The sequence below is a fragment of the Mixophyes fleayi genome, chromosome 5 (genome assembly GCF_038048845.1).
Source record: "Mixophyes fleayi isolate aMixFle1 chromosome 5, aMixFle1.hap1, whole genome shotgun sequence".
Taxonomy (NCBI): Eukaryota; Metazoa; Chordata; class Amphibia; order Anura; family Limnodynastidae; genus Mixophyes; species Mixophyes fleayi.
The window spans coordinates 270,906,547-270,930,538 of NC_134406.1; the positions used below are offsets into that span (position 1 = coordinate 270,906,547).

Consider the following 23,992-nt stretch of genomic DNA (forward strand, 5'->3'; position numbering starts at 1 on the left):
AACGGGATGAAAACACCGATCTTAAAACAGAATGTAGATGTCTGGTCGTACTAAACTGACAGCAGAGTAAGGGAGGAGTGTGTAAAACACTATATATAAATCACATAGATATATATATATCTATCTCATACATTATAAAGAAAGGGTTAATTGTCACAAGAAAAATAGGGGTGATATGTGTTCTTCAGTTCAACCAGTGACTCTTGAATAATCAAATATGTCACAGTCCATATAAAAATTTCTGACGTTTTTATCACTCTTCAAATGTAGAGAGATCGGATAGAGGCCATCCAAAAATCCCATTGCAATCCGGTTCAATGTGGAGAATCAGAAATACTAGTAGGCAGGGGCAAACGCAGGATTTGTAGAGGGGGTTTTTCACACCACGCCACCAGTGGGCGTGACTAGCATGCATGGGGGCGTGGCTATAATTTTAGACAGTGCTTGGCTGCTCTCCAACTCTTCCTATCCCCATAATATACACGGGCAATGCTGTTTGCACTACTGTTAGGTGCACGCAGCTCTCTCTTTTCAAGCAGAGCCGTGTGAAGTGGGGGCAGGGTCCAGCCACCTCAATTATACAGTGCCCCAGGTGTGGAGGGGGTTTCCAGGCACTAGAAACCCCCCGGTTTGCCTATGGTAACCGTGATGTCGGGGAACACACCTAGGGTCCTGGCTGAAGGATTAACGGTTCCACGTTGGGGATCTTTAATTCGAAACTTCTCAAAAGAGGATGAATAGAATCAGCCTCAAATGTATGGGGGGAAATGTAATAAGTCGCTTTATAGTCTAATATTTTCTGAAACATGTTTATGTTATTAATAAAAATTGTACATCCATATTATATGCATAAGCTTATCTGTAACTGGTACAGGGCCCAATGGATGTCGAAATTGAATGGCCGCTTCCTTGCTCACAAAACACGCACTCCAATAAAGGATACCACATCCTGGGCAGGATGGCATCGCTCCCAGTGATCAGGACAAAGATTGGCACAGCAGCAGTCCTTCCCTATGTGTTTTGTTACAGAAGGACTTTATCACGGGGAGACTGATATAAAACGGTTCTGAGCTCTGCTTGCACAACTTACTAGTTAGCAGAGAGCCATTCTCTTTGTCTTACATCCCAGAGCTACCTTGTAAACCTCATTCATGTGCTAAATGTCTTGGTACAGTCGCTAGTTGTGTAGCCAAGGTTGGGCATTACATAATTGTGATCAGTGTATGTTATTAGGGGGCCTGTGGAGCAGGGAATAGACATCTTAAATTTACTCATACAGCGGTTATGAAACATCTGTAGCCGCCCACACACTGACTAGATAAGATCACACCAGTAATGTCTCCCGCTGCGTCGGGGTTGAACTGGGATCTGGGCTGGTAATTAGATCACTTTACTTTCTGGCCACCATCCTGCATCACTGACATTGTATTTTATCATTATAATCTCATAAATCCATCTACAATTTCTACCAATCTGGGCCTAGGTCCGCAATGTCCTGAGCGCTGGATTAAGTGAGACCGATAGCCAGGTCTCTGGTGTTTATAGTTATGTGCGTTGTATTTTCCTGTTACATTTTAAAAATAAATTGTATGTATGAACTTGGCTTCATTAGACACATCCTGTGTCAATTTATCAGAAGCCTGACTATATAGTTCTCAGTCTGTGGCCTCCTGCTGCCTCCATTCCCCTCCTCCCATCATGTCACTGTCCCTGTCACATGCAGCCCTGTCCTCACTAACACATCACTCATCTCCTGATATACTCTGTGCTGCTGGGGACCCTGCTCCTTCCACTATATAACTCTCAGTCTGTGGCTTCCTGCTGCCTCCATTCCCCTCCTCACATCATGTCACTGCCCCTGTCACATGCAGCCCTGTCCTCACTAACACATCACTCATCTCCTGATATACTCTGTGCTGCTGGTGACCCTGCTACGTCCCCTATATAACTCTCAGTCTGTGGCCTCCTGCTGCCTCCATTCCCCTTCTCACATCATGTCACTGCCCCTGTCACATGCAACTCTGTCCTCACTAACACATCACTCCTCTCCTGATATACTCTGTGCTGCTGGGGGACCCTGCTCCTTCCACTATATAACTCTCAGTCTGTGGCTTCCTGCTGCCTCCATTCCCCTCCTCACATCATGTCACTGTCCCTGTCACATGCAGCTCTGTCCTCACTAACACATCACTCATCTCCTGATATACTCTGTGCTGCTGGGGACCCTGCTCCATCCACTATATAACTCTCAGTCTGTGGCTTCCTGCTGCCTCCATTCCCCTCCTCACATCATGTCACTGCAACTGTCACATGCAGCCCTGTCCTCACTAACACATCACTCATCTCCTGATATACTCTGTGCTGCTGGAGGACCCTGCTCCTTCCACTATATAACTCTCAGACTGTGGCTACCTGCTGCCTCCATTCCCCTCCTCACATCATGTCACTGCCCCTGTCACATGCAACTCTGTCCTCACTAACACATCACTCCTCTCCTGATATACTCTGTGCTGCTAGGGGACCCTGCTCCTTCCACTATATAACTCTCAGTCTGTGGCTTCCTGCTGCCTCCATTCCCCTCCTCACATCATGTCACTGCAACTGTCACATGCAGCCCTGTCCTCACTAACACATCACTCATCTCCTGATATACTCTGTGCTGCTGAGGACTCTGCTCCTTCCACTATATAACTCTCAGACTGTGGCTTCCTGCTGCCTCCATTCCCCTCCTCACATCATGTCACTGCCCCTGTCACATGCAACTCTGTCCTCACTAACACATCACTCCTCTCCTGATATATTCTGTGCTGCTAGGGGACCCTGCTCCTTCCACTATATATCTCTCAGTCTGTGGCTTCCTGCTGCCTCCATTCCCATCACATCGTGTCACTGCCCCTGTCACATGCAGCCCTGTCCTCACTAACACATCACTCATCTCCTGATATACTCTGTGCTGCTGGGGGACCCTGCTCCTTATACTATATAACTCTCAGTCTGTGGCTTCCTGCTGCCTCCATTCCCCTCCTCACATCATGTCACTGTCACAGCAAAACAAGATCAAATATAAACAGTTTTTTCACCTTGATGTGACTTTAATTTATTGCACTATACACACCCTTCTGCGAATTTAACGGCATTCAATATGGAAAAGTGTCTGTATGTCGTACCACCGTATACACACCCATTTCCACCACTAGGTATAGGAGAAAAGTCCTGAACGTGACTCAGACCAGTCTTCAGATAGGACGAACTACCTTCTATGTAGAAGTACCCATGATATCTAATGTCTAACCGCAGCTTGAATTTGGTGTACCATGGAGTATGAGATGCACTGAGGTTACTAGATTTACTCTTCATGTGTGAAGTCACTCAGCTGATGAACCTTTCTAATCCTGACATGGGTTTCTGCTTGCTTAAAGAGTAAGTAAAGCCTCTATGTGAGTCAGAGAGATGCTGCTCTAACAGAGCAGACACAGAGTGACTGACAGCTTTGTAGACCTTGATTACAGACACACAATGTGGATTTGGTTGTTTCCTATGCATAACAAGGCAGATGATGTAGTCTCAGCCTTTGTCTTTTATCAGATCCCATTAGGACACAGCCCTAAATATGTGGGAGATCTTCCTGCTGTTTGTAAGGGACAGGAGAGGTGATATATTACATTACATGGCACCGCAGTTCATAAGTGGACACTCAACAATGTATTTTTACTTTCATCGTTCATATCTGCAACATTTTCATTCTAGGATATAGTGGCTCTATAAGAAGATGAGAAGTGATTTTAAACATATTTCATTTTTTAACACATTTTATTAGCAGAAAAGTTCTATCAAAATTCTACAGCCACCTGACTTAAAACACTGCACAATGGTTGTAGTCGTTAATTTAAATATAGTGAGAAAGAAATGAACATAGTATATGTTCTTGCTGCATTGTCCAGAGTTGACCGCGCCGTACTGGAAATTAAACGCCTTCAGAAAATGGGGATTATTCTTGGGGAATTGATGCCAACAGGCTACGCCAGAAAACATGCTGAAACAAATAGAATCCGCTCTGCGGAATATATCGCTCTTTGCGATTAAACAAAGACAACCAGTTGTACAATTATCAGATGGATCCCGCCGTCTCCTCTGCTCAGTCTTCCAACCATGTTTCCAATCATTGCCAAATGGTGGAAAGTGACATTAAAACGTAAGCTGAGGACATTTTGTAACTCGTACATAATTAAAAATTTAAAAAGCTGAAAGTATCCCCTGTGTGAAAACTGCAAAAGACATCCTCCTGTGGACTAAAATTTACAGTTCAATTTAAAATATCTTATTCTCAAGGTTTGGAAACTTTTACTTATGTGTTTGTATTAGACATTGCTCCACAATGTGGGGCTGCACACCGTGACTTTGTTCTACATTTACATGTATTCAGCGAAATCCTTCATCCCTGTAAACGTGCTCTGTCCTTGGTAACGTTCATTCCTCGTCCGGAACGTTTAGTTTATTTAATAATTTGCCCCTAACTCTCTGTTTATTGTATTATTTTTCTGCCCCATGACATAGAGCACATCCTGGGGATGGAATTACATCTTTGTTAGTCTGAGAATATTGAGCCGCGCTGCCAGGAAAGTGGCTCCTGAAGCGTAACGGATCTCCCGCAGGATTCCTTCCCACTTCTTCTCATCTTCATTAAACCTGCGGAGACGGAACAGGATAGAAGATAACGTTAATATTGTAGCAGAGACGGCTCATCCCCTCTACAGTCAGATAAAGGTCTAAAGCTAACTATATGCACTATGTTGGGGGGGTTTGAGTAGAATAATGCCTTTAATTATAGGGGCGCAGACTTACATCCAATAATGGTTGTTCCCTCTCTCCACCCGCACCCAAGAATCAAGGATGATGGAGTATAAATTTGATATTATCATAATTATTTACTTATATAGCACCAACAAATACCGTAGCGCAGTTTACAATTGGGTTGTAACGGAGGGGCTTAGTGTCTGCCCTCTCTATGTTCTGCACACAGTGGACACAGCTATTTTGTGGGTGAAACATATTTTCATGAGGATGCAGCCGACCAGTTTATCAGGAGGTCGGGAGTTGTCTCCGCCCACAAGATGGCTGCCTCCGCTGCGTGCAGACGACAGGTCCATTGTCAGGGTATTATTCTGTCCTTTTCACTCTCTCACCTCCAGATGTCGTTCATTTCTGTGGGGACCAGTTCTTCGCTTTCATTCTCTACCGTCGCAAACCCGCCTATGGCGAAGAGGGTCCCGCCCAAGCTGACGAGGCTCAGAGAGCTGCGCTCCTGGGGGAACTCTGTAAAGCCCTCCCACCTGATGAAGGAGAAATCATTTATTATAGGCATCCTCAGCTGTCATTTCTATAAACTAGGTAATTATTACCTCAATGAGGCACGAGGCACCAAAATGGTCACCTCCACTTTGTGTAGGCCACAGGTACTTTATAATTCTACAGTGTGACGATGACCGATACACATGACTCACTTATTCGTGTTGATGTCATAGGCTTCAATCGTATTTGTCAAACCGGTGTCGGTAACACCAGCGGCAATGAGGATTTTCCCGTTGTGAAGAGTCGCACCGAACAGCGAGCGGGCAGTCTTCATGGGCGCCAGGTCGCTCCATTCAAACTTCTTAGGGTTGTAAACACTTAATCTGTTCAGGCATTTCCTGCAAAGGGTGAGGTGGAAAGAAATCACATGGTGTTATAGGGGTGTAATAAGATATAGGGGTAGTATACATTTTTAATTTATTTTTTAAAGAGAGGGTTAGTTGCACTTTTCATATCAGACATATAATAGCAGAAATAAATAAATGCCAATTAGTATTTAAATCCAATGGCCAATAAATGACGAATGGGTGAATTGCTTTGTTCTGCATAGCCACCTGCTGGCTACAAATAGTACTGCAACAGATAACATCACCACGTGCTGGTTACAACTAGTACTGCAACAGATAACATCACCACCTGCTGGCTACAACTAGTACTGCAACAGATAACATCACCACGTGCTGGTTACAACTAGTACTGCAGCAGATAACATCACCACCTGCTGGCTACAACTAGTACTGCAGCAGATAACATCACCACCTGCTGGCTACAACTAGTACTGCTGGCTACAACTAGTACTGCAACAGATAACATCACCACCTGCTGGCTACAACTAGTACTGCAGCAGATAACATCACCACCTGCTGGCTACAACTAGTACTGCAGCAGATAACATCACCACCTGCTGGTTACAACTAGTACTGCAGCAGATAACATCACCACCTGCTGGCTACAATTAGTACTGCAGCAGATAACATCACCACCTGCTGGCTACAATTAGTACTGCAGCAGATAACATCACCACCTGCTGGCTACAATTCGTACTGCAGCAGATAACATCACCACCTGCTGGCTACAATTAGTACTGAGCAGATAACATCACCACCTGCTGGCTACAACTAGTACTGCAGCAGATAACATCACCACCTGCTGATTACAACTAGTACTGCAGCAGATAACATCACCACCTGCTGGCTACAACTAGTACTGCAGCAGATAATATCACCACCTGCTGGTTGTACAAGTCGTACTCACTTGTCACTTCCTTTCCCTCCGATGACATAAACCAGGTTATCATAGGAAATCACGCCGTGTCCGTACACTTGGTAGGGCAAAGGGTCCGACTCCCCCCACTTGAATGACCTGAAAAATAAAATAAAACACAAATGGTGAGCAGAGGTCAAGAATTAAATCTATACATGACAAGGAGGTTTTAATATACCTGTAACAATTAACAATCTTACCAACATATTAAGCAGAGTCCACCTCTATAAAACTAATTATCACCAATATATTAATCATTGCATAACTTCTTGCAATACAACAGAGGTGCTAAACTTAGTGTATATTGTGATATCATAAAAATATAAATCTTAAATATGTTTCTATGTTTTATAAAATAAAAAAATAATTAGTTTTTTTCCTAATCAGATATTCTTTCAAAGGGGTGCAGTACCGTCTATTAGCCTACAGATGTCACTGTTGCATTTTTTATGTTCATAGCATTTGTCCAAGTGCTGACTCTTCCCACAGTGATTACAGCTATAGGCTATACAATGAAAGTATTTCACAAATAGTCAATAATCAAGTTGTATATACATACGTACACCAAGGAGCTTGCATTATACATTTTGAATGCCTGAACAGACATCTATTTTCACATCTTTAATTGTAAATAATTCATTTGTATATTTATATTATATTTATTTGGTACTCATAATTACACATTTAAATATATTTTAACTTTTCATTTTAATTCTTTTTTACATTAGTACTATCGCCCCCTGTTTTTTGCATTTTAGTACCTATGTGGGATCTGGAAACTCCCACTACCCAGGCAACGCAAGGTCAGTGTTATATATAAATATATTTATATTTATTTATTTAGGAACAAGTGTATTATATTATGACATCATCACTCACGGGCGGTCATAACACAGAACAGAATCCAGAGTTTGTTCTCCCTCCTTCAGCTCTTTCCCACCGATTAGGTAGATTGTGTTTTCTGACTCCCCAAAACCAAAGAGGCACCTGGCGGAGGGGACTGGCGGCATTCCCAACCAATCGGAGTCCAGGTGATCAAACTGAAACAGAATACTCATATCACATGATTGTAGCATCATTTACTACCAGCCATGAAACAAACCGTGATAAACACAAGCTGCCTTCTGACAAGAGTTTACAATCTAAAATAAATGTAACTTGTTACAGGAGAGTATAATTCACTGAAAACAAAATCTTTTTTTTTTTTGTTTAAAAAAACATCGGAGGTAATTGATGAGGAAGATACAATGAGATGTACTAAAGTTATTCCTTTTTATAGCGTTATTTGTGGGAAAATGTTTGTCCATAATGGTAGGAGGAATATTAGATATAACAGGATCAATATGAAATGAAGGATATACACAGTAATATGCACACAAACACACATTCAAAAATGAGGTTTCATCTTGTGAGACACAATGTATCTTACTTAAATATTATATATACCAAGTATGACATCCCCAGGATACAATGTTGCATTAATCGATTTACTATATTAGATATAACAGACTGATACAGAACCTACAATTGTTTCTTTTACTGTAGTAATTAATAATTTTACAGCAAAGTGTTTCACAAACAAACAACATGATTTTATCTCGATCAGCTTCTGGGTGATACAATGTAGCGTGTTCTGGTTAATATGATTATGGGTCATAGTTTTTCTTACCCAAGGAGGTTGTCACTTGGTAACTATCCTCATTCACTTCTGAGTTAACCCTTTGCAGCCTGGGATGCAGGAAAAATTCTACCAGCTGGTGTAAAGGACTGTGAAATGTCCCCCCCCCTCCCCAGTTTCAGCTGCTGCAAGTGGTCAGAGCACGTCACCCCCCCATCCTTCTCCCCCCTACAGAACAGGTCCTGTATAAGTGATCTCTCCTGACTTAGCTGATGCAGGATACGTGCCTCAACTTCCCTGAATTACTTAACGCACAAGAGCTGATAATTCCAAATCCTCTGGTCCTGCCCAGGATTCCAAAATATCACTTTCAAAAATGGAACTTTAAATAGGGAGATGTTTCATTAAATCTATAATACTGCGAATAGGGGTTATTTCCACTTTAGTTTCCTATAAGGGTACTATACTCATCATCTCCCGCCTCGACTACTGCAACCTCCTCCTCACTGGCCTCCCCCTCTCACATCTCGCACCCCTCCGCTCTATACTCAATGCGGCTGCAAGACTCATCTTCCTTTCACGCCGCTCCTCCTCTGCCTCCCCTCTCTGCCTCGCCTTACACTGGCTCCCCTTCCCCTACAGAATCCTCTTCAAACTCCTTATCACCACTTACAAGGCTCTCTCCCACTCTACTGCCCCCTATATCACTAGCCTCCTCTCCATTCACACTCCTGTCCGCTCCCTGCGCTCTGCTAATGACCGTCGCCTCTCCTCCACTCTTATCACCTCTTCCCACTCCAGAATCCAAGGCTTCGCCCGAGCTGCCCCCCTGCACTGGAACAACCTCCCTCGTTTCATCCGTCTCGCTCCCAATCTGTGCTCCTTCAAACGAGCACTTAAAACTCACCTGTTCCCTAAAGCTTATCAACCATCCACTTAACCCCTCATCTACTCTGCTCGCTATTCCCTCTCTCCCCTGGCCCCTTCTTCTCTCCCCTGGCATCACCAGCTCCCTCTCGTGTCTGATTTGTCCACCCTCCCTTAGGATGTAAGCTCTTATGAGCAGGGCCCCTCTTCCCTCCTGTCTCCATACCTGTTCTTCTGCTCTGTCCTTACTCCATAGGTCTGTCCTGGAGTTACTGAAGCATTGGTACTTTGTGTTTATCGTTCTGTACTGTTTAACCCTGTATGGTCTACTGTTTGTACTATGTACGGCGCTGCGGAAACCTTGTGGCGCCCAACAAATAAATGATAATAATAATAATAATAATAATAAGGGTAACATAATGGGTATAAGGGACCCTACACAATTATTTCTCACCATTTATTAATAAGTAGCTATATAGTTCTGCAGAGATCAACATATTTATCATCCCTTAACTAGAATGGAATTGGGCCCCCCATTGGTCAATTTTTCAACCCCAAAAATTGGGATCATATGTACTTGTCATAACCAGTCCATAACCTGTAAAATAACATGGGTGTATACTTGTAAAATTGTCATAAGATTTGGTCGTCCAGTATGTTAGATCAGATGAAATTTCAGTTAGTTCACTGTTGCTATTGCTGTCTATAAACTATTTAATGACTGATCGCTCTCCGTTGTAAGCTACAGTGACATGCATAGGTTTTTTAGAGGCCTCACTATCAATCTATGTGATTCATTTGGATGCAGGGTCTTTAAGCAACGAAGGGGGCTGCATATTTGGGATTCTTTTTGAACACTTTTATTCATCATAGAAGAAGGCGGCTCATGTATTTGTGAACAAGCTTTGGATGGAAGAACAAAATACAGAGAGATATGAGATCTGTTAATAGGAATAATTTGGATGTAGCATTTTCCAACTAATTCAGAGCATCATGTCTAATATATTGTAAATTACAAAATTATAATATGTAATAATTATATTATAATATATAAATATAATCATTTCAAAATGACCACTGTCCTTCTGCACAGTAACACCTGTGATCCCCTCCTAATGAAATTGTTTAGCAGTGCTTCTCATGGTGATTGCAGAAGGAGGAGCTCTGTGATCATGTCTGTGTGTATGACACTCTTCTCAGGGCTCCTCACAGTGACAGTAGGTGTAGTTCAGTGATCGTGTCTGTGTGTATGACACTCTTCTCAGGGCTCCTCACAGTGACTGTAGGTGGAGTTCAGTGATCGTGTCTGTGTGTATGACACTCTTCTCAGGGCTCCTCACAGTGATCGGAGGCGGAGCTCCGCGATCATATCTGTGTGTAGGAAACTTCTCAGCGCTCTTTGGAGTGATTGTAGGAAGAACACAGGGATCATGTCAGTGTGTGTGACACTCTCCTCAGTGCTCCTCACAGTGACTGTAGGTGGAAAGTGGTGCTCATGTCTATGTATAAAACAAAATCACTAAATACTAAATTATTATTAGTAAATGCTGCGTTCCACCCCTGGTTCACAGTGAAAGATAATTTGTATTTTTATTCCGCTTTGACACGTACTGCTCAGTACATTCATGTTCACATGCAGGTCTCTGATCATCTATTTCCCAATGACGCAATCTACTGCTGTTTATATGTGGGATAATGTACCCCATACGAAAGATATTATTTACAGACATGTCAATGGAGATTATCCACTGATTTGTACTATAAGGATATTCCACGTGACCTCACAGATCTCTGATCTGTATAAAAGCACATATGAACGACTTCAAATATCCTAACTATTTACACTAGGAGTCGTTATTTCATATACATAATTGTACATATATACAATTATATATTGATATAATTCTGGTCATCAGAGACCATTTACAGTACAGGTTTTCCAGATGTCCCTATTGAATCCCAGGTGAAGTCATTGGTTGCTCATGTGGATCTTTGGACATGCGTTGTCTCTTGTGCACTAGATAGGAGACGTGTACTGTAAGAGGCCCCCCCAGAACCACCAGTGAGGAACCCCACTCTATAGCATTTTATTTCACAGTATATAGGACAAACTATTCAAGGGGTTACCTGTAGGAAATATGAGCTCAATGGATCATCCTTGATCTCCTCATTGTAGTAGAGTCCACCAGCCACGAAGATCTGGTTTTCTTTGGTTACCAAACTGACGTGATTCTTGGGTATCTGGGCTGACAGTGACGCAAAGAAGCATTCATTCGCAATTGGGTCGTAGGCGACTGCCCCCGTGTCGCTTATCATAAAGATGAGGTCCTTTAAGAACATCCCAAATCTCATTGTGTCGTTCAGAATTCCAGGAAGAGCTTCTTCCTCGTCTTCTTCCAAGTCCCCATTAACTACTTTCTCCCCACTTTTTCCCTCTTCCGCTTGTCCGGAACTTTTCTTTTTGAGGATGGGTAATTTCCCCGCTTGGGCATCCTTGGCCATCTGAATTTTTTTCAAGAGTTCGGAGTTAGATTTAACCAGCTCGTGCTTCTCTACCTTGTTCGTGATATAGTCTTGCGGTATCAGGCGGAAGCGGACACTTTCGAAGATGACTGGTAGGGCGTCCATACGTTTCTCCTTGTCTGCAGCCACCCATTTCATCACCACCTGAAACACTTCCTCTTCCTTCTCGATGTTAAGGTTGTCGCTGGAAATAATGGCAATGAGTTCATCGGGGGAGAGTTGGTTGAACTCCTCATCTCTGGCGATTAGGTTGAAGCGATCGCATAAGAAATCCCGCGCGGAGACGGCCAAGCGAGGACAGTCCAACATGAGACCCAATCGAAAAATGGCCAGACAGTTACTAAGACACAGCTTCTTCTGCAGGAACGACACACACACCGTAAAAATGGATGGGATCTGGAACATGTTGGCGACGGAAAATATATCCTGAACATTCTGCTCGGTGATCTCAATCTCAGAGGTGTAGATATAATTAAGGATCTTCTCCATCACGTCGGGATCCACATCTTCCAGGTCAATTTCCTTTTTCTTGCTCTCTTCTAAGTCTGAAAGGAACATGGCTCGGAAGTACGGACTGCAAGCTGCCAGGACCAGCCGGTGGCACGGGAATTCCTTCTCTTTGATCCTCAGAACACAGTCTATGAACTTGCTGTGGTCCAACATGTCCTTGAGTCCATCCTGAAGCAGGGTTTGCTGGTAGAGCCGTAACTCATCGGCCTGTTGAACTGGGAGCGTCATTTTGGAAGACAAATCTTTTTCTTCTCCTTTGCCCACAGAGCCAGGGCAGCTATGTCTTCCTTGTGAAGAAGTCTCGGAGTAAGCCGTCCTTACTGTCAGTCTGTCACCCCACCCAGCGTATGAAAGTCTTGCTATTCCAGCTGACTTTGCTCGTCAGCTGCTCTTTATATATAGCAACAACATTACAAAGCAGTGGAATCCTGATGGTAACGTGATCGCTTGTTGGCACGACACATCGCACAACTAGAAGCGACAGCTGTCTCCACAAACTTAGGGCACCAGGCCTGGATCATCCAAGTGTGACTCATCATTGAAGGGCTCCGGGCCTTTCCTTGGCTCCTTGTTTCCAAAAAAAAAACGTTTCATGGTAAAGTGATTCACTTTCATGAGTCACAGGCCGAGAAGTTTTCTGCACTCACCTCTATGACGGAACGTTCACTTTTATTACGGAATTCTCTAGAGCAATCCACAAAGTTCCGTCTCCTAGTGACATCTCTGCCGTTACATGTACCGTTAAGCAGAGCAGGGGGATTTATAAAAATATACAAAGCTGTTAAAGAATTAAATCCTCGTTGCGCACCTTGTGAATTAAAAAAAACACTCAAAATATCGGCTGCGTTGGTGTGTAGCGTAGTAGGCAAATAATATATTTATTGGTATATTAATATCATGAAAATGTTAGCAAGGTTTATTAATGCAATAAAAATGATGATTCTATGTAGAAATCCTTAGCTGGTGTGTTTCCTACGCTTGTACTCATACAATCACACCAACTTCGCACTGCAATTTTGTGAAACATGAAGGTGTTATGGAGTATTCTATTCCTGCTTTATCATAAATATCACATTTTTTACACAGTGATTAAGACTGTTGTATAGGACTGAGGGCCTGATTCATTAAGAAAAGTTAAGCAAAAGTAAGGCAAAACCATGTTGCATTGGAGGGGGAGGTAAATTTAAAATGTGATGGCAGATTTATAGTTGGGGTAGAGCATGTCCTAGATCAACTTTAAATTTCAGTGTAAAAATAAACCTAAAAAGTATTTATGTGCAAAATAATAAACTAATTTGCACCCCTGTGATTGCAACATGGTTTTGACCAGAAAAGTTGAGTAAGAAAACTTACTTAATTTTTCCCTTAACTTTCCTTAATGCATCCGGCCCATTATCTCAGTTCTCTGACAAATTTGCAGGGAAATCATTGGACATGTCTCTATGTGTGAATTCACCAGTCTACACAGAGAGCATTTCTGTTACCTAGGAGAATGCAAGCGTGTCCGAACAGCCCCAGAGTGATGCAAGATAGAGAAGCACTTTTCAATTCTATTAATATTATTGATATATTTTATATAGTGCTGGGATATTCCATAGCAATGTATAATCAGGGGGTAACATTTGAACATACGGGGCTTTATTTAAAGTTTGATGTAAAATGTTGTGTGCAAAATTCTGCGTGTACTGCAAAACAATGCACTTTTCCTGCTAAGCTGAATGCTCTGAAAAAGCCTTGATTCACTATTGTCCTGTGGCGCCCACACTTGTTCTACATCTTTACTGTATCCCGATGAGCAGAGTTTCTTAAAGTCCTAAATTTGTGAAGATGTCAAAAAAAACATAAGTTTTAAAGGATAATTGCAACTTGTTATTGGAAAATACAAAAAAAGTAACCCTTACCCTCCCTGACATTGGGTGTGATTCGTAAATTACTTCCTGTACTTTATCGTTTGATATTTTCTCATGTATTCATGTGTGTGTCAGTCATCTTCTGGGCAGCTATGAATATTCATGAGTATTAATGAGGCAGTGCACCGCCCACGTACTGGTAGGAGCATGCTCAGTGCGATCCTGAGACACGCTGTGACATCATCATTGCTCTAGGAAATGTCTCAACTTTTGAAACAGGCTCCTGATTGGCTCATCAGATATCACAGGATCTTCATCCTACACAAACATTTACTTTAAAGGGGTTGGGTTCGATTATTTGATGCTGAAAATACCTACAGTCTAAATACCTACATGGGGAAATACCTACATGGATTTAATACTGACAGTGTGTCGGTATTTTTAGCCTAGTGCTGGTTGAAAGAAAATTGGGGATACCCAACGCTGTTTGTACCCCGATTTTCCTCCGGCTAGCCCTAGTGTGGCAGCATTACGGTTTATAGCTAACACTTTCATGACCCCACACCCACCACCAAGGGGTGTGGGAGGAGCCCTAGAGCTGTCAGCATGGGGCTGGGTGCTCATATTTATTTAGAGGAGGGGGAGGTACGCCTTTTTTTTAAAAAAATGTATTTTTTACTTTTCCCCGTTCGGTGTATAGCCCCCGGACCCACTGACATTGCTGTTTTAATGCTGGCATTGTGACTGTCGACATTTGCACTTTCAGAAATCACACTGTTGGTATTTTCGCCATGTCGGTATTTAGACTGTCAAGATTCTCGTGTCAGTATTATTTCCATCTGTATTTTCACCATCGGAAATATGACTACCACAGACTACACCCAAACTGTAAATGCAGTTATGGATTGAGTTTATTAAACAATAATACTGAATATTACCTACTTGGGGGTCGGCGTTCCTCCTGATCTGGAGTGTCCCCAAATGTTACCTGTCTGTAACAATGAGGCTCTGCTCGCTGCTTCCGCTGCATGTCTGTGTCAAATAGGCAACGTTGTCATCAATATCCGTCCTCAGTAAGCCATTCAATGAAATAGAAGGTTCATGTATATCTACCGAGAGTCCCGATTTTGGTGGGTTCCTCTTTGGGGTCCCATAATGGGGGATGGCCTTCATCATCATCATCATCATCATCATTTATTTATATAGCGCCAGCAGATTCTGTAGCGCTTTACAATTGGGAACAAACAGTAATAAAACAATACTGGGTAATACAGACAGACAGAGAGGTAAGAGGTCCCTTGTAACTGTAGGATGTACAGTCACCAATCTTTTCAGCAGATGGTTATGAGAGATGAAGATCAAAGATCTGAAGGTAAATAATATAAGTGTGTACACATGAATCTGTCGCTCATCGGGACCTTCAGTCGTTGGTGAAATTGTTACAGAAATGACATCTGCAGTAATTTTCTGTAGTGTGTATCCAGCTTAGGGCAGCCGGACTATTAGATGGAATTCTCTGTGATTGGAACTACAATATTATCCTTATCCATCCTTATCAAAATTAGAATAAAATCTTCCTTTCTTTTCTACTATTAATGTTTTGGGTTTTTTAGAGTTCAGAGTTTTAGACCAATATTCCAAATGGACAGAGAAAACCAATCTGAAAATACCCCCATTTTATATATCCCAGCAAAGAACATTCTCATGTTGGACAAGAGGGAAAAAACATTTACACTGCAAAATGAAAACTGGGCATGACTTTATTGGTTTTGGGGTGGGTGTCCAATATGGAGGCCAGTGCCAAGTGGCCAGTATCTAATATAGAGGCCAGTGTCCAATATAGAGGTCAATGCCTGGTGGCCAGTGTCTAATACAGAGGCCAGTGCCTGGTGGTGAGTGTCTAATACAGAAGCCAGTGCCTAATGGCCAGTGTCTAATACAGAGGCCAGTGCCTGATGGCCAGTGTCTAATACAGAGGCCAGTGCCTGGTGGTGAGTGTCTAATACAGAGGCCAGTGCCTGGTGGCCAGTGACTAATACAGAGGCCAGTACCTGATGGCCAGTGTCTAATACAGAGGCCAGTGCCTGGTGGCCAGTGACTAATACAGAGGCCAGTGCCTGGTGGCCAGTGACTAATACAGAGGCCAGTACCTGATGGCCAGTGTCTAATACAGAGGCCAGTGCCTGGTGGTGAGTGTCTAATACAGAGGCCAGTGCCTGGTGGTGAGTGTCTAATACAGAGGCCAGTGCCTGGTGGTGAGTGTCTAATACAGAGGCAGGGCCGGGCCGCTCAGTCATACCGCTATTAGGGCCGGGGGGTAAGCCGGCCGGCCCCCCACCGGATGCAATATACCCCATTTTCACCGGCGGCCGCATCTGATGACATGAGATGCGGTCGCGTCAGCGCACAGGCAGCCGCATCACATGATAGGCGATGCGGCCGCGTCATTGATGACGCGGCCGCATCCCGTGTCATGAGATGCGGCCGCCTGTGTGCCCCCCGGGCTTCCCTCTCCCAGCCCGCGCCTGTACAGAGGCCAGTGCCAGATGGCCAGTGTCTAATACAGAGGCCGGTGCCTGGTGGCCAGTCTTCTATATAGAGGCCAGTGTCTAATACAGAGGCCAGTGCCTGATGGTCAGTCTCCAATATAGAGGCCAGTGCCTGGTGGCCCGTGTCTGCTGGAAGCCTCCAGATCTCTTTGTCAGTGTCACATCATTGGGAGGAGGAAATGGATCATCCTGGTAGAAGCACTGAGTCGCTGGGCAGTTCTACTGAATTGGCTCTAGGGGCTCTGCTTAGACCCAGCACCTGGGTGATTCCAAATGGCAAATCCTGTCACAGGGCAGGAGATTAATATCTGCAGATAATGTCTGGAATGGGCAGCTAGTGCCGGCCAGAGCCCAAACCCCTGTGACTGCATCCTTGGGTCCCTATAAATATCACCCAGGGTCTGGGTGGTATAACTACAAGAGTCTGCATTCAGAGCGGGCACAGGGTCAGTGCCACTGGTAGTCTGGGCGTGACTTCCTGTTGTCACCAACAAAATGGCGCACTCATGTTAAGGGGACAGAGAGGGAGGAGAGTGTCTGCAGTGGGGCCTCGGGCCTTTTAGCTAAGTCCCCTTAATAATTCTGGAAACATTGATGCAGTCTCTTCTATTGTTTAGTAAAACAAACAAACAAACAAACAATACTGACTGTGCAGATGATATAAAGTTACACAGTGTTCCATTATTTTACAAGAATCTGTTCTGTTTGTACCAATTGTTCCCCCAGCTAATCTCTCCTGACTTTACTGTACCGGCAGATACTTTCTGGTGATGTGGGGGCTAAATTTACCTCTCCCTCAGGCCGGTGGCATGTCCAGCTGTCCTCTATACTTAGAGCTTAGGTCAGTACTGCAGGATGTACTACACATGGTGCTCGGGTGTCACGGGCCAGTCTGGATACTTTAAACAGACAGACACAGTGGCTGGGACCTGCGGGGGGTGTAGGGTGGGCATCCTGTACGTCATACCGGGTGCGTGGCTATGAATCAGCATCAGCATCAATGGTAAACTGAGCTCATTGTCTTTTTAATGGAGTAAAAGGAATCAGGGATTAGATTAGAGAATTAATTGTATAGTGTTATATTTAAATGGGAAAACACACAGTCAATAAAAATCATATTTTCCAATTGATAACAATTCGCAAATGAATGTTTACCTTTCTGCTGTCTTCTGGTGGAAAAATAATCATGTTTAATTTGTATTTTACCTACCTACTTGTGAGCTGGAGATTTCAAACCAACATATATCAAGTCAATTTGGAAAGATACTTTTTCAGTCACAGGATTTGACTCAATGGCCTTGATTCATTAAGGAAAGTAAAGCAAAAAATTGAGTAAGTTTTCTTATTCAAATTTTCTGGACAAAACCATGTTGCAATCCAAGGGGTGCAAATTAGTTTATTGTTTTGCACATAAGATAAATACTGTCTGTGTTTTCATGTAGCACACAGATACTTGATAGCTTATTTGTACACTGAAATTTAAAGTTGATCTAGGACATGCCCTATCACAAATATAAATCTTCCATCACATTTTAAATTTATCTCCCCCTCCAATGCAACATGGTTTTGCCTTACTTACTTACTTATTTTTGCTTAACGTTCCTTAATGAATCAGGCCCTATGTCTGGATAGTCTGTTTCATGCATGTAAATAAAATTTTCCATTTGTTTTCCTATCACTGCTCGGTTTAGGTTAATATATGGCTTTAATTAGTCCTGAGAGTGAGGAACATGCGGGACGGTCTATTTTACATGTGGAACTATGTGTGACGCTTCTTAATACTATTTATGCCTAGAAATGTGTTTATCCGCTGGGGTGTAATATTCATTTGAAAAATGTTTTCATTTACAAGTACAGAATGAGACCCAAAGACCACGCATAGGACACAAAGGACACCCCAAATATTTGCTCTCTCTACCCCTTTATTATGTTTCACGCCCCCTTCTACCCTCTGTCACAGGATCTGTACTCCGATCTCCCGGAGTACAGATTTAAAGAGTAGGCAAGTATGTGTTTTCTTTTTACTTTGTAGAACAACCTATATCTAAAAGATGAATTATGGGGATTATTATTACTATTATTATTATTATTATTATTATTATTATTATTATTAATAATAATGTAACCCCCTGTCACTGTGTGTAGTGTGGGGTGCAAAGGGTACACAGTGCACCTCCTTCTCAAGCCCTGGCTAGCTGATGGGCATGGGTGTAAATGATCAGGGGGTCCCTGCACATGCAGGTGTTTCTTTGTAGTTAGTGGGACACAGGTAATGTCACTTTGGTGCAGTGTAATAGAAGTCACAATAATTTGGGCGCCAGACCATCTCTATAACAAACTCAACTCTTTATTTACACTCTTCCTCCAGCACGATAATCATAATGGTTGCAGCAATAAAGAAATATATGTACAGCTCCTTACTCTCTCCAGCACAGTTCTTAATGAGCAATACGAATATGGTTGCAAATATATCTCATTACTCCTCCTGCACAGTTCTTAATGTTATCCAGATGTTATGTAACATAAATCATTGGTCTCTCTTACACTCCATACTCACTGCAGATACCCTTTCTGCAGGGGCACATGCATGGATGCTAATAGGCAGGCAGCCTCTCCTCCATGCAGCTCTGACACACTCTGTGTACCTCTCAACTGCAGCTCACCCCTCCTCTGCGGGGATTATGTCTCCTGTGCTCTGACACGTCACTCTGTGTACTCTCAGCCTCAGGATCTGACACTACAGCTACCAGGCCTCTTGTAGCAGCCCTCACTCCAGGGCCTCTTCCATGCAAAGTGTCCCCCTCTCTCTTGGGTTCTCTATAGTGGCATGGAGTTCTCCCCCTCATCCAGGGCACACATTCCTTACCCTGGGTCAGTCACCATGCTCAGACTTCCAGGCAATGCTGGGGGAGCCTGGGAGCTTCCACCCCAGGTCCCCAGCTACAACTCTCCTCTTGTGTCTCCCTTCTCAGTTCCTATCCCCCCTTAATGACAGCCCCTCCTTCCTCTCACTTAGTCTCACAGGCTGGGCTGGGTTATCACCATGGTAACCTGTTTATGTAACTTTTCAGAAACTTCTATCTTACCCTCTAGGTGACCCCTCCTCTATTCACTGAGGTAAAGGTTTAACTAAAACACCACTAGGGGGGTGTTACAATAATAATAATAATAATACTAATAAAATGACAGTTGTGCACATGTGCATTAAACTTACAATATGAGTAAATCTACTGCTATGTCCTCACAGATATCATGTATCGCCATCTACTGGTGAAAAAATGTATTGAGTTTGCAGAATATTTTAACTGTTTCACAAGCTGCTTTTATAGTTAGAGCCGAGGGATCAGCACATAGAGGGTAGTAACTAACATTTTGCTAAATTTCATTATGTAGTAACCTGCAGCAAAAATAGATTTAATCAGTCAGGTGCAAGCAAGACACCTCCAAAGAGGATTTTACGCTGATTTGGTCGCTATTTGCACTTTGTAAATTAGGCTAACTGTATTAACCAGTTCACTATCAATGATATACTATAGTCCTGTGCAATTATCTGGGTAGTAGAACTGGACTGAGGTGTTTTGGACGATAAACATAAAGGCCAAGGGTCTGATTCATCAAGACATGTATACTGAGCGCAACCTGTGCTTAGTTTAAAACGCACGTAATCCGGCTTTGTGCACGACCGATCGGAAGATACCTGCGCTGGTGATTTTGAATATGTCACAATGTCACCAGTTAATAATATAGGCATTAATGATGATAAAAGGGGAGGTTTAAACATTTTTTCCAATGAAATACATTTATTTGTACGCTATTAATGTCTACTGAACATAAAATACATTTCTACAGTTGCTCCTGATTGCAAACACATGTTATAGCATGCATACGAGACTGTCATCACTACTGATCAAGACTTAGACTAGCCCTGTAGCTGGAGCAAGAGAGAAGTATTTTTGAGACACTCAGGTCTGGAGTTGGACGTGACTGTGTGCGCTTGAGTTTGGCATACCCCTACTTTACACTGACTACAACAAAGCTCGCCTTCCCCGTCCCATTTACTCCTCGTTATGGTAGGTTGCAAAAAGTGTTTTTTGCTTTCAAAGACGGAACAGACAGGGCTGCATTTACTGGAATATGTTCCTAGAATATGCAGAGTGATTTTGCGTATGATACGCTCAAAATCGTCAGATATATGCCTTAATGAATCAGGCCCAGATCATTTAAGTTATTATTGAGGACCTCTGAGGTGACTTCAAATATCCATATAACCTACATAAGGCTTAGACAACCTGCGACTGTCCAGTTGTTGAGGAACTACAACTCCACTGCTAAGGTTTGTTATCGTCATGCCCCTGATTTACCCAAATCATGTCCTGATCTGCCCAATCTGCTCAAACCAGGCACATTTAGGGTGAGGCCATCCCAATTTTGTTTTTTTGGGCATCAGGATTGCCCAGCGGAAATCAGGGCTGTTGGCTGCTAGGGATTATTTTATTCTTTAAGATACAGAACTGGTTATCACATGGGCATAAAGGAGCTTCATCTACAGCCAGTTTAATTTAATTATTCAGTAATAATATCCCTGGTCAGTGTAGATAATTGAGGCCATGATTTTTTGGGTCATGGTGTTTGGAACAGGCTGTCATGATAGGAAGGATATGTTCTGTAACTGAGCAGACATTGAGTGGATGGCATCTTTGTAATCTTGCTCTGCAGAAATACCCTGTGTGTATTGGTACATTTATACACAGATCCAGTGACACAGCAGCTTAACAGACTGCAATTTTCAGCTCCTAGTAGAACATCAAGGTGCAGAACAATTTAGTTTACTTTTATGGTTTATATCTGAAAACTTCCATTTTGGGGTTAGTGATCCTATGATTTGTTATGTACAAGTAATTTGTCTATTGAATAAAATGATACTATGAATCCTTATAGAAAATATTTATTAAATCTACATTGTTGTCCAGGTTGATTTGTTTTGTACATTAGTTTGGTTGGTAGCAGCGGTCTACAGGTAACTAGGACAGATATCTCCTCTAACGGGAAGCGGCTGATTGCTTTGGTTCCATTAGAAAAGTCCTATCTCAGGCAGCTTTCAGTTTCTCTCTTCTCTCTTCCTCTATTGCCTGAAGACGCTCTCTCTCCTTTATCAGCTGCACCCCGCAGTACGTCACAAACCAGATGGACAGAGTGCTCTCCGGGAAACCTGCAGGGAAACAGAAGGAGAATTGCAGAGACTGAGAATGTTCCCAGGATATGAAACGTTGGTGGATCTGTACCTTCCAGGACCTCAGTCTCTGGGTACAACACCCACACACCAAAACTCCGCAGACAACGCTAGACATCAGGAAACTGCACATTGTGGCTTTGCCCGGGCTGTGGAACGTTCTTCCACGTTCCATCAGTTTAGCATCTACTCTCAAAGGCTTCAAGCGTGCCCTTAAAACTCATTTCTTTATTCAAGTCTATCAGTCCTCCTCCTAACTCCCTTGTCCTGGCTCTCTCCCCCAGTGTGTACCACCCTATTTGTGTCTCCCCCTTTCCTTTAGGATGTAAGCTCTCAGGAGTAGGGCCCCTCTTTCCTTGTGTGCTCCTTCTACTATTCCATCACCCCCCTGTACCTGTTGGCCGGCTTCCCTAGCCCTATTTTCCTACTGTTGGCCTACTTCTCGCTGATTTCTACCATCACTTTCACTCATTGTCCCAGAAATAATGTGATTTGCACCATGTTACCTGTGTGTGTGTATATTTTTGTTAATTTTTTGTTCTTTCTGTATCATGTTGTGTCATGGGTCACTGTTTTCTGTATATGTCATGTTAGGCGCTGCGGACCCTTTGTGACGCCTTATAAATTAAAGATAACAATAATAATAATTATAATATGTTACAACCGCTGAGGAAGATTCATAGTGGACTGTTGTGACTGCAAAATATAATCTATGAATTTCAAACTGAAGTCCATTGTGATCTGTATAAGAAAATTATGTTTAAAGTGCTACTTCCGTCATCACAGTGATTAAAGTAGACCCAATCCATCCTTCCGGAGTTGAAATTCAAACAAATTTCTTAGAATCTGATTCACTGAATTATTTTCGGACTCTGCCCTGATACAGACGAGGTTTTGGGGTTTTATGCTCATCCTTCCTGGTTGTATGGAAAGGAAAACATCTCTCAGTATGTTTAAGTGAACTGAGATTCTCGTTGTAGCTCAAATAAACAGTAAGTGTGGCTGAAATAGATCTAATATACTTGAGACCAACGGTACCCACACATTTTAGAAATGCTGCTTTTTCACTCAAATAACTATCACAGTAATTTGACGTATAGACAAAGGGCCACATTTGGACTTAGAAGTACATCTGTGCGGCACGGGCAGTACAGTAAGGCATACTTGCCAACTCTCCCGGAATGTCCGGGAGACTTCCGAAATTCAGGTAGGTCTCCCGGACTCCCGGGGAGAGCAGGCAAGTATCCCGCATACTGCAACTTACTCATCAAAATGACTCGATTCGCGGTGAAACGCGTCATTTTGACTCCGAACCCCGCAACAAAATAGTAATTTTATAGTGGGAGACGGGGCCAAAATGATGCGTTTCACCGCGCCCCACCCCTCCCGCCCTCCAACCACGCCCCCTGCCCAGGATCTCCCGGAATTAACTTTTCAAAGGTTGGCAAGTATGCAGTAAGGGCGTAAACATATGGTGAGCCTAATTCATTAAGGAAAGCAGTCTGAACGCAACTCGCACGCACGTCCGTCTGTACTGAAGTACAAGCGGATCTGAAGAAACATTTCCATTTGATTACGGGTATAAGTTCGCTCTGATTATACATCACTTGTCTGCTTCATATCAGAATGTTCTAAATGTCTACTGTACATAAAATACATTGTTAGAGTTTGTCTTCATTGCAAACACATGTTCTAGCTGCATACGTGTAGTCATCACTATCAGTCGGCACTTACACCTGACCTGTAGCTGGAGCTAGTTATACGGCATCTTTCTTACAAGCCCCTCTCTTTATATTTTACTCAAACTATTTCAATATATAAACTAAGCTGCTATGTATGGTGCAAAATTGCATAGTCAGCCATTAAGAACATTATCACCTCCACGTTTACAGAATATCCCTATTACTATGTTTAGGGAATGACTTATTATTCCTTTATCTTTACATATGACCAGCAGTAACGGGGATGTGTTACAAAGTATCTGGTGATTGCATAGGCAAACCGAGGGGGGGTTTTCTAGTGACCGGAAACCCCCCTCCAAGCCTGGGGCACTGTATAATTGAGGTGGCTGGACTCTGCTCCTGCTTCGCACAGCTCTGCTTGAAAAGGGAGAGCTGTGTGCACCTAACAGTAGTACACGCAGCATTGCCCATGTATATTATAGGGATAGGAAGATTTGGAGAGCAGCCAAGCACTGTCTAAAATTATAGCCACACCCCCATGTATGCTGGTC

At 43.0% G+C, this 23,992-nt stretch overlaps 2 protein-coding genes across 2 annotated transcripts in view; both read right to left on the reverse strand.

Moving 5' to 3' along the window:
• Positions 1 to 3,798: 3,798 nt before the first annotated feature.
• Positions 3,799 to 12,508, reverse strand: KLHL40 (kelch like family member 40). Its single transcript, XM_075214117.1, has 6 exons — positions 11,225 to 12,508; positions 7,492 to 7,652; positions 6,604 to 6,711; positions 5,502 to 5,687; positions 5,184 to 5,330; positions 3,799 to 4,686 (listed from the first exon to the last, which is right to left on the reverse strand). The coding sequence occupies exons 1-6, from the start codon at positions 12,356 to 12,358 to the stop codon at positions 4,575 to 4,577; spliced, it is 1,848 nt and encodes a 615-aa protein (XP_075070218.1). The 5' UTR covers positions 12,359 to 12,508; the 3' UTR covers positions 3,799 to 4,574.
• Positions 12,509 to 21,458: 8,950 nt separating this feature from the next.
• Positions 21,459 to 23,992, reverse strand: part of HHATL (hedgehog acyltransferase like) — a 30,816-nt gene continuing 28,282 nt past the window's right edge. Inside the window, exon 12 of the mRNA XM_075214118.1 lies at positions 21,459 to 21,738. Coding sequence (XP_075070219.1) covers positions 21,617 to 21,738 — 122 coding nt within the window. The 3' untranslated portion in view covers positions 21,459 to 21,616. The remainder of the gene's footprint in view (positions 21,739 to 23,992) is intronic.